This window comes from Atractosteus spatula, chromosome 4 (genome assembly GCF_055471065.1).
Source record: "Atractosteus spatula isolate fAtrSpa1 chromosome 4, fAtrSpa1.hap1, whole genome shotgun sequence".
Lineage (NCBI taxonomy): Eukaryota > Metazoa > Chordata > Actinopteri > Semionotiformes > Lepisosteidae > Atractosteus > Atractosteus spatula.
The window spans coordinates 57478885-57489533 of NC_142709.1; the positions used below are offsets into that span (position 1 = coordinate 57478885).

General features: G+C 47.9%; 1 protein-coding gene across 2 annotated transcripts; it reads left to right on the forward strand.

Annotated features, from left to right (window-relative positions):
- Positions 1 to 1731: 1731 nt before the first annotated feature.
- Positions 1732 to 10351, forward strand: trim69 (tripartite motif containing 69). 2 transcript variants are annotated; one of them, XM_088913535.1, is made up of 6 exons: positions 1732 to 2251; positions 3687 to 3782; positions 5556 to 5789; positions 6235 to 6257; positions 6912 to 7027; positions 8350 to 10351. In XM_088913535.1, exons 1-6 carry the CDS (start codon positions 1817 to 1819, stop codon positions 8892 to 8894), a joined length of 1449 nt encoding a protein of 482 aa, XP_088769661.1. In that variant the 5' UTR covers positions 1732 to 1816; the 3' UTR covers positions 8895 to 10351. The 2 variants fall into 2 exon arrangements, with proteins under 2 accessions (XP_088769661.1, XP_088769662.1); XM_088913536.1 differs by lacking the exon at positions 6235 to 6257 and having other exon boundaries at positions 5556 to 5815.
- The last annotated feature ends 298 nt before the right edge of the window (positions 10352 to 10649 follow it).

Below are 10649 nucleotides of genomic sequence, written 5' to 3' on the forward strand. Positions count from 1 at the left end.
AGAATCTCGTGATACTTTCGTTACGTGTCTGTACAAAATTACAACAGCTTGTATCTTTCAGATGACGTTTTATGATCAGCGCTGAAATTAGTTTAATATGAATAGTAACATCTTTTGAAGATCTAATTATTTATATTGTTTTTCTTATTTTAATGTTTGACTTATTTGACATGCAAAATCTGAAATGGAGGTATTTAAAAATCCAGCACTACAGCAAAGCACCATAGTCCCAAATGTTGTTTCTAGTAGATTGTAGACATCACGCGAATGTAAGCATAAAAAACGTGAAATGTAGCCCGACGCCGACCCTAATCCACCCTAATTAGTGATTCTAAATAGGGGAGTAAAAAATGGTGAATTTATACCTTAGGAGCAGTATCAGAGAAACATGTGGCGGTAGAAGAGACTGACGGTCGCCAGGTGTATTCTGCGTGACTCCAAAGCAGTCCAGTGCCCGGTGCTGTCTGAGACAGCTCCTCCCTTCTCTTTTACAGCCCGTCTCAGCCCTCTGACCTGCGGGAGGACCGCTGATGTCTGCGAGAGGCTCTAGCAGACGGTTCAGTGAAACCATGGTAGTTTAGATTTTTCAGTTGTATGTTTTGTTCCTGCATTTTCATGCATGTTTCCAGGCGATGATTCCTGGAAATTAGGTCTGCGGTTTTCAGGCTGTTGCAGGTCACATGGAGACCCCGGTCATCCTAGTTCTGTCAAGTCAAGATAGTCTAGTAAAGAGCCCCTTGTTGATGCATTATGTTAAAACTACAGTTACCTGACACGTGAAATGCCCTGTTAACTTTAGCTTGTTTTCGGTGTTTGTCTGATTTTTGCTCTCATGTGATCTTCCTGCCTATCCTGTTATCGGCACTGCAGTTCAGAGTTGCGCTGTCTGATCTGTTCCTGGGAGCTGCAGAGGCCTGCGACGGATTGCAGTGGGAATCTGGGCCGTTGCTTGACTCCAGGCAGGGAGAGAGCCTCTTCCACTCGCATTTGGGGAGGTTTCTGGAACAGAACGCCAGGAATGGCTGGGAAAGTGCAGAGCTGAATTGTGCACTTTAATTCACCATAAAAAAAGGGAAAAACTCTGTATTCTCCCAATCACAGTCCTGTATAAAAAGCCTACTATACTCTGCATCTCTGCTTATGATCCAGCTTTTTTATTTTAACGGTTGGCTTATTTGATTTAAAAACTAAAATTGATGTGTGTTCGGAGTTTTTTTCGGAGTAGACGGTAGTGATTTTAATGGGGGGGTAGAATGTTCTAAAATAAAAAATGGTGATCTCAAATCTTGCTTTATTATGCAGCACAGCACAGAAACTGTATTGCAGTGTGTCATTCTTTACTCTGTTTGAGTTGCTCTGTGTTCACCACTGGAAGCGCTGTGCTGAAATGTACTGTACTAAACTGCAGTGTGCTATACTGTACTGCATGATTTCATACTGTAATATTTAGATATCTGTGCTGTAGTTTACCACAGGAAGAGCTGTTGCCAGGGAGGGGGGGTATCTGCGAGTGGATAGGGAGCTCGGCTCTCCAGGCAGAGACTCAGCTGCAGGCGCAGCAGGTGACGTGTGGGTCCAGCCAGGCGACAGGTGTCGGCACATGATCAGGGAAGCCTGCCTGCTCCCGTGTGGGAACAGGATCTGATGGCGGGCTCGGAGGACCCCGCGGCCCACCCCTTCCCGTCTTCCAGTAAACAGGAAGGGCTCCAGCAGAGGGAGCGGTCTGCCCAGTCGGCCAGAGAGCGACCGGAGGGAGGAAAGAGAGAGCGATCCAGCGAGGAAAAGAGGAAGCGCAGGGAAAGAAAAGAGCAGTGTGATGGCCGGTCCCCCACAGAGCCCCTCTTCCAGGCTGAGTCGAGACCTGAGCTGCACCATCTGTCTGGATCTGTTCAAGCAGCCCGTCTCTCTGCCCTGCGACCACACCTTCTGCCAGGCCTGCATCTCGGCGTACTGGGAGGATTCCCCCGCACGCGCCTCCTGCCCCCAGTGCAGGGCAGTGTTCCCGGAGCGCAGCTACCGGCCCAACCGGCTGGCAGCCAACATCGTGGAGGCCTACAGCCAGGAGACGGGGCAGGCAGGCGGCGCCCACCCCTCCCCGGCCGGGCCGCAGCCGCTGTGCAGGCGACACCAGGAGGAGCTCAAGATGTTCTGCGAGGAGGACCAGGAGCTGGTGTGCCTGGTGTGTGGGCTGTCCCAGGAGCACAGGAGCCACACGCTGGTGTGCATCGGCGAGGCCGTCCGGAGACAGCGGGTGAGTGCGCCTCTGGTCTAGCTTACATCTGCCGGGTTTCCGAAAATCACTAAACATCTGACTTTCGTGATCGGAAATGTCCAGCCTTGCAGGCCGGGGGGGCTGAGGAGGGGGGTGGCCCTTAGTTGTTTATTTCTACTTCCACAGTCGAGCTTCTTGCAGGAGTGGGGTCAGGTCTCGCTTGTTCAACTACCCTGATGACGGATGATGAAAACTAGAAAGTGCCCTGTTAGTCGGGATTTTTATTGATTTCTTTAACAGGGCTTTTAAAGAAAATGGCATGTACTCTAGTTTAAGGTGGCATGGTGATGCAGCGATTAGCATTGCTGCCTCACAGCGCTTGGGTCCTGGGTTCAGTTTGCTTGGGTTTCCAATGAATACAGGCAAATACAGATGCTTGGTCCTTATAGGTTCTGTGATCACTCTGAAAAAAAAATCCAATGCCATAATTCATATTGTATACCATGCGTCCATTTTCTGACAGCTTCATCCAATTCAGGGTCGGGTCAGGGAGCATCCCGGCGAGCTCTGAGCGCGAGGCAGGGTGCGCCCTGGACAGCACTTAATGTTGGATCATTTTGATCAATCAATCAATGAAAAAGTATATCCTTTTGTGTGTTATTTGTTTTATTGGGTTCTATTTCTATTTTTATAACCCGGCCGCTGAGCCGAGGGGCTCAGTGACCCCCAGTGTAACATGGCCGCCGAGCTGAGGGGCTCAGTGACCCCCAGTGTAACCGGACCGCTGAGCTGAGGGGCTCGGTGACCCTCAGTGTAACCGGACCGCTGAGCTGAGGGGCTCGGTGACCCCCAGTGTAACCGGACCGCCAAGCTGAGGGGCTCGGTGACCCCCAGTGTAACCTGACCGCCGAGCTGAGGGGCTCAGTGACCCCCAGTGTAACATGGCCGCTGAGCTGAGGGGCTCAGTGACCCCCAGTGTAACCTGACCACCGAGCTGAGGGGCTCGGTGATCCCCAGTGTAACCTGGCCGCTGAGCTGAGGGGCTCGGTGACCCCCAGTGTAACATGGCCGCTGAGCTGAGGGGCTCAGTGACCCCCAGTGTAACCTGACCGCCGAGCTGAGGGGCTCGGTGACCCTCAGTGTAACATGGCCGCCGAGCTGAGGGGCTCAGTGACCCCCAGTGTAACATGGCCGCTGAGCTAAGGGGCTCAGTGACCCCCAGTGTAACATGGCCGCCGAGCTGAGGGGCTCAGTGACCCCCAGTGTAACATGGCTGCCGAGCTGAGGGGCTCAGTGACCCCCAGTGTAACATGGCCGCTGAGCTGAGGGGCTCAGTGACCCCCAGTGTAACCGGACCGCTGAGCTGAGGGGCTTGGTGACCCCCAGTGTAACCTGACCGCCGAGCTGAGGGGCTTGGTGACCCCCAGTGTAATCCGGCCGCTGAGCTGAGCGCTGCTGTCTGCTCTCCCTTTAGGCAGTGCTGGAGGGCTGTCTGGCTGCCCTGCGGCAGGAGGTGCAGGCAGCTCTTCAGTGTGAGCAGGAGACGGAGGCAGAGGTGAAGAAGCTGAAGGTGAGAGGCGGGTTTTCTTTCACTTGGCCCATCAGTGTGCCAGCTGGCACTTTGTCCACACTGGAGAATGTGTAGCAACACATCTGACATCGGTCCAGCATGCTTTTTTGTGTCTTTGTAAGTCACTTACAGGAAAAGCATGAGTCTGGTTTTGAGGTGTAACTGGACCGTATTGTCTGTCCCTTTTTGTCTGGTCTTCAGTTGCATATGACTAAAGTGACCCATCTTGAACCGAGACTCTCAGACCCAAGGATCCATTTCTCCCTCTGTATAGTTTACTATCTCTCTTCATGTGTATTATCTGACTTGCTCCTTCACTCACGCTAAGGTGCTAGAAATCTCCATTTCTCTTTTTTAAGCTCTTTCTGTCATCTTCCTGTGACATAAGGGGTTTCCCTGTTGCACGGCTTGTGATCAGTTCAGCTTTTTGGAAGTCTTTCATGGATGTTCCTCCATGCTAGATTCAGTTTTGCCCAGGTAGATGAGCTCTTTTACTCATTGCTACATGTGTGCTTTAGGCTTGGTTTCACACTTCACTCTACTGCTGCCACAGGGGGCTAGTAGTACAGACAGATGTGGACAAGGGCCATGCAAGTGGTATAGGATGTTCACCAAATAGCGCAAACGTCTTTCCTACACCAGAACAAGGGCGGTGACTGCCATCTGTGTGCGGGTTTGACCACTTACTAAATCTCTGCATGTCACAAGTTACTGAAGTGAAGGGGGAAAAGTCTCTGCATTGTGTGCACCTGGTAATTTGCTTGGGGAATTGTGCGGTCTCCATGCCCAATGTATGAGCTGTATTAATAGCTGGGGAAAGTATTGGAGACAGGGCAACAAAGACAACGACTTTGAAAACGGCTAGGTGTGCCAGTCTCAGCATTTTGTTTTACATTATTTTATTGGACAGGGACAGCGCACAGCCATTAAGCTCCATCAGTGTTAGCTAACAAACTAATTTACATCTGCAGTCCCTGGGCAGGACACAAGCACCCAGCAAACCCAACAGTGACACCAAGAGTCAGATTTAAGAGATGCAGCTGCCACTACTCTCTGGTACATTGGGTTAAAAGTTCACACAGGGGGTCGTGAAGGCCATAGCTTTAAAAAGGCACATTTTGTTATTACGTCAACAACAGCAAAGCCCCCCCAAACCAAATGGTGTGGGACTGTGCTGCTGACTGCAGAAGCGAGGGGGGTTCAGGGAGGGAAAGCAGCTGTGAGTTGCCAGCACCCAGCATGTGTGTGTTTTATAATAATAATAATAATAATAATAATTGCTTACACTTATATAGTGCTTTTCTGGGCAATCCACTCAAAGCGCTTTACAGGTAATGGGGACTCCCCTCCAGCACCACCAATGTGCAGCATCCAGCTGGATGATGCGACGGCAGCCATAGTGCGCCAGAACGCTCACCACACACCAGCTATCAGTGGGGAGGAGAGCAGAGTGATGAAGCCAGTTCATAGATGGGGATTATTAGGAGGCCATGATTGATAAGGGCCAATGGGAAATTTGTCCAGGACGCCGGGATTACATATTTGTCCCCGTCACCATACTGGGGCATTAGGACTGACATGGACACTTGCTGGCCCCACTAACACCTCTTCCAGCAGCAACCTTAGTTTTTCCCAGGAGTTTTCATCCAGGTACTGGCCAGGCTCACACCTGCTTAGCTTCAGTGGGTTGCCAGTTGTGAGTTGCAGAGTGATATGGCTGCTAGCCAGTGATAAAAGCCATTTTCTTCTCCCTCTTGGGGGGATGGGGAACAGGAGCAAACGGCGGACATGAAGGGTCGCATCGAGGCGCAGTTCGGCGAGCTGCACCAGTTCCTCGACCAGGAGGAGAGGATGCTGCAGGTGCAGCTGAAGACGGAGCAGAGGAGGGCTCTCATTCAGCTGGACGAGAGGAAGGCCATGCTGAGCCTGGAGGTCTCCCGGCTGCAGAGGGCCCTGGGGGACGTAGAGGAGAGGCTCCAGCAGCAGGACGCGCATGTGCTGCTCACGGTACCCGCAGTAATGGCCCTGGACCGGCTTCGCAGCTGTGTAGACAAAAAACGTCTATGAAGGGGATTAAAGCATTCTTTCCTTTTTTCTGGAAATATGACAATGTGTGCTCATTTCACAAAAACATACTTTTTATACACAAAAAAAGGCATTTTTAAAATGAGGGTGAAAAGTAGTAGTTTCACTTTCATCCAGCGAATGTCTGAAGTCAGAGGTTTTAAATTTCTCAGACCAAAAACAGGTCATAGCTTGTTTTTTTTTTAAAAAAGTGTAAGTCAAAAACTGGACTTCAAGATGTCATTGAACTGTAATGCAAAACTTTTGTTATTGTTGGATTATAAAAAAATTATTTGTTTTAAGTAGAATGGGGATAAACTTGCTAAGATTTAATTTTTAAAAGTGTTATACTGCATACAGATCTAAGTTCTCCTGTGTTCTCTTGCAGAATGTAAAGCACCTTCTCAACAGGTGAGTGTTTCTTGCCATTGCCATTCCTACTGAGAGCTGGCAGCGTCAGTGACAGGGAACTGTGCTGTGTGTTGGTTAACAGAGTGGCTCTTTCCTTTGTTTGGAATCCGCAGTAATTTCCTATGATAAAATCTGTTTTAAATTGTTAAATTTTTCATGAACTCGGCTCAGTGTTGAGAGCCCTGTACTGCCCATGGGAACAAGAATCTGTTGAATATTTTAATATCTCTTTAATATCTTAGTGGACTTTATGAGAACTCTAGGACCAATTATTCACCACTCATACCGTATATGCTTTATTATATATGCGCACCAACAGCAACGAAAGAAAATAAATATCTGAAATCCAAAAAACTGAAGACTTGAGCATTGAGCTTAAAATCTGTGGTTTTAAGGTTTTGTTTTACATCTGCCAGGTGTGAGGAATCTAGATAACTCTTGACTGGACTGTGGTGTCACTCCAGAGATACGTCTCTACTTCGTGTTGTCCATTTATTTACTGGATCCTGTTCATTTGTAAAAAAATATATATTTTTCTCTTTATAGTTTACTGAATTCATATATTAATGTCCGGGTCTCTTAAGCAGAATAGCCTTGTTTCCTTGGCGTCTCTGTCTCTGTGCTGCTGCTGAGGGGCTCTGTCTTGTTCTGCAGGCCGCAGGTGAAGTTTGAGAAGCCGGAGCCGGTCAGTGTTGGCGTGAGTGAGGGGAGGTTCGCAGGGCCTCTGCAGTACAGAGTGTGGAAGAGCATGACCGCAGTCATTCACCCAGGTACAGCACTGACAGGAGGCAGCGCATGGTGTCTGTGTGTCAGGATACGTTCACATCGCCCAGGCCGACATCTCAGATTGTAAATCAAGCCTACTGGAAGGGATCTGAAGAAAACAAAATAGGTCATTACGTAGTCATCCAGTAAGCAGGGAGTATAAAAACTATTCAGTACTTGCTGCCTATCAGGGTACAACTTGTTTGCAGCATGCCAACATTAAAAAGCACAGGCTTGTCCTGTATCATGCAACATTAATAACTGGCAGATCAGAAGGTATGAAAATAAAGAAGGCTGAAATGTAAGTGAGAAACCGTGATAAATATCATAATCCCCAAATACTGGGATCATTGATATTGCTCTTCTTTAAGCTCTTTCTGTAGCAATTGTATCCATTTTGTGGTTTGGTGGAAAAAATTGACCACACTATTCCAAATGATCTATCTCTTAGTGTGTTGTAAAGCTTCTAGTGACCCCACTGGTCTTGGGTCCTGGGTTCGATTGCACTATGGGGTGTCTCTGTTTGGATTTGCTATTCTGTGTGGGATTTGCTTGTTTTCCCTATGGCCGTGTGGGTTTTCTCCATAGACTCCCATGGTCCTAAGACTATACTGTCTGGGTAAATTGGCATCTCTCAATTGTCCCCATATGCCCGTGTGAGGGCACATGCTTGTGTGCCCTGAGCTGGACGGCTGTCCTCTTTGTGGTATGCCCTGCCCAGTGCCCGTAGTCTACAAGGTTGTGATCCAGCCCATCCTGACCCAGCGTTGCACCAAGTGGTTACTAGAAATGGAAGGCTAGTTCAGACCATGTCATTTTAAGGCTAGATTAAAATGTGCATTGTGTTGCATTCATTCACTTTTTTGTGTTGACGCATGGTAGACAGTGCTACACCTCCTCTTTCTCGCACCACAGACAAACAGCCTGCTCCTTTGACAATGTCTCAGCTCTCTGCTGCTACTCAGTGGCTTTCTGGGAAAATATGGATGTGCCGCTGTGTGTGGGTCAGAGCTCCTGTCATGGTGCAGTTTATGCAAAAATGACTGGGTGGAATTGAACAACTCCCACTGGCATATGCCCTGACGAGTAGGACTCTCCAGAACCAGGCAAACATGCGCAGACAATACTGAGCTGTAACTCTAGCCAGTCATTTGTCAAAAAGCCTTAAAAGTCTATTAGCAATAAACAGAATTCGAATGCCAGCAAGCCTGTTTTAGGACTTGTTATAGTGTCACAGAAGGTCACTGGTTCCATGACAGGTATGGACCTTTAAAACACATGGTCCAAAGGTCAGCATCCCACACTGACTTTCTTTTCTCTCTTCAAGCTCCTGCTCCCATTACTCTGGATCCAGACACCGGCAACCCCTGGCTCAGTCTGTCTCCCTCTCGCACCTGTGTCAAGTATGAAAACCACTACAATTCATTGCCGGACAACCCAGAGAGGTTCAATCCTGCCTTGTCCCTGCTCGGCTCTCAGGGGTTCACCTATGGGACGCATTACTGGGAGGTGGAGGTGGACAGCATCACAGTGTGGACAGTAGGTGTGGCTTGCGAGTCGGTGGCCAGGAAGGGGGTGATCAAAGCTTTGCCTGCAAACGGCTTCTGGACTCTCTCATTGTCATATGGGATTCAGTACATGGCAGGAACAGCACCACCAACCATACTGTCTCTGGAAGTCAAGCCCAGCAAGATCGGAGTCTTCTTGGACTGTAAGAGGGGGCTGGTGTCGTTCTACAATGCGGATGATATGAGCCACGTCTACACCTTCAAGGATAAGTTCACAGAGAAGCTCTTCCCCTACTTCAACCTGGGCTTCCTGGACAAGGCCATCACCAACGAGCCGCTGAAGGTGTTCCTCCCGCAGGTGTGACGAGGGGCGGCCAGCCCTTTTCCCTGGTCCCCCGTTCCCTTTCTGTTATGTTAGCAGACAAGATGTTGTACGCAAACCAAGTCCGTTAGTAGCTGAGTCAGGAGCAGCGGTGAGCAGCAGACCCAGATTTGATTCATAGTTATCAGCCACTGTCTCGCATACCTCCCCCATGTGTGTGCTGTGTGTGACAGTGTTGCTAACAGGAACAGGGTGCAGCTGGGTAGCACTAAGCCCTCAATATGTTGCAGGTGGGTAGGAGCTTTTCTGTAAAGTTCACTTGTGGAACTCAGTGGGGATCCATGGTCTCCAGAATCCTTGTGTCCTGCAAGTATTTTTGCCACCTTACAAAATTAAAAAAAGTGGGACTTGTTTTGAGGGGGGTAGGGCTGGTTGTAGTGCATGGGGTTGTGGTGCAGTCCTTAGTTATCCTCTGCAGGGGCTCCCATTTGCAGCTACTGTATTTCTCTTCTCACAGTATTTCTGCTACATGTCTGCTTTCTTTGAAACCCTACTCCATTCTCAATTCCTGGAACATTTTAGCTGGACACATGGGATCAAAACCCAGCCAATCTAAGCCAAAAACTGGACAGGTGGAAACCCTATCTGGTATTTTGTGAATATTGTGAAGAACCCAGCAGCTGCTAAAATAAGACTGCAGGAAATGCTATTAATTAAGGCAGGCATACAGGTGATGTACAAAAGCCCGTCAGCACTCTGGGGTTGTTTTGCCTGCCTGTCTCTAGCTTGTAAACTTTTGAGAGGTGTTTGGTGTGGCTATTAATACTGATATTGTCAATGTACTGTACTGTGTGAATTTCTGAGATAACTTTGAAACTACTATACTGTATTCACCAGAGAAGAAAAAGTATGTGTACGTTACTTTGGATATACTTCATGGAATACATTTAAAAATATCATATATAATTTTAGAGAGAGATTTTAGTGAACAAAATTTCACAAGAACTTAGAACATTATATGTGAAATAATGCCTCAGAGACTATTATATATTGCTTATGCTGATTCCTTTTTTGATGTTTAAGTTTCTTGTATAACTATTATTGAATATTTTACATACTGTTTGAAAAATGTATCCAGAATTGAGGTTACAGATTCAAGTATTTGGTTGGTTCCACTAAGAAAAACCACAAAAAATGTGAAAGTGAACTTTTTGCTTCTTGATGTGCAAATACTTCAATATGAAATTCTGCCTTGGTTAAATCCATGTTAATACAGGAATTCATATCGGTATCGTCCACCATTACGCCAGAGCCCAGGTATGAGTGTGCGGCCTCTGGTGTAATGGTGGACGAGATAAAGAGGAGATTCATTATCAGTTGTGCACATTAACAATCAATAAGAGTTAGCGAACAGGCAGCCACATTGCAAGGCAGATGTAAACACTAAAATACATTTAAGTAATAAAGTCAATATCTATTAAAAAATTGGAGATTTATAATGCAAACGTTTGTTTTTTTTCACGAAAACATAAGTCAAGTTAAATAGTAACATGAACTTGTGAATTATCTAGCACCGGAAGATCTGTTTTTCAGGACACAGCCACAGGTCGGTCTGCTGGTGTGAAATGCGGGCTGCGAGGGGGATGGAGCAGCAGTTCAGAGTGTCGCCCTTCTCCTCCCTGCTCTGAAGCTCATGTTGGGTGTGCGTTTGTGGGCATGCACCTAGGCACGGACTGCTGCAGGACACTGTGCGTGAAGACTGGCTTTGGCTGAGTTCGGAGGGGTGCAGAGCTCTGT

Bases quoted from the DNA above. Each gene is read 5' to 3' on its own strand.
- trim69 (XM_088913536.1), top strand. From the start codon at position 1,817: ATGGCCGGTCCCCCACAGAGCCCCTCTTCCAGGCTGAGTCGAGACCTG. The intron at 2,252-3,686 runs GTGAGTGCGCCT...CTCTCCCTTTAG, and splicing joins AGGCCGTCCGGAGACAGCGG to GCAGTGCTGGAGGGCTGTCT. The intron at 3,783-5,555 runs GTGAGAGGCGGG...GATGGGGAACAG, and splicing joins CAGAGGTGAAGAAGCTGAAG to GAGCAAACGGCGGACATGAA.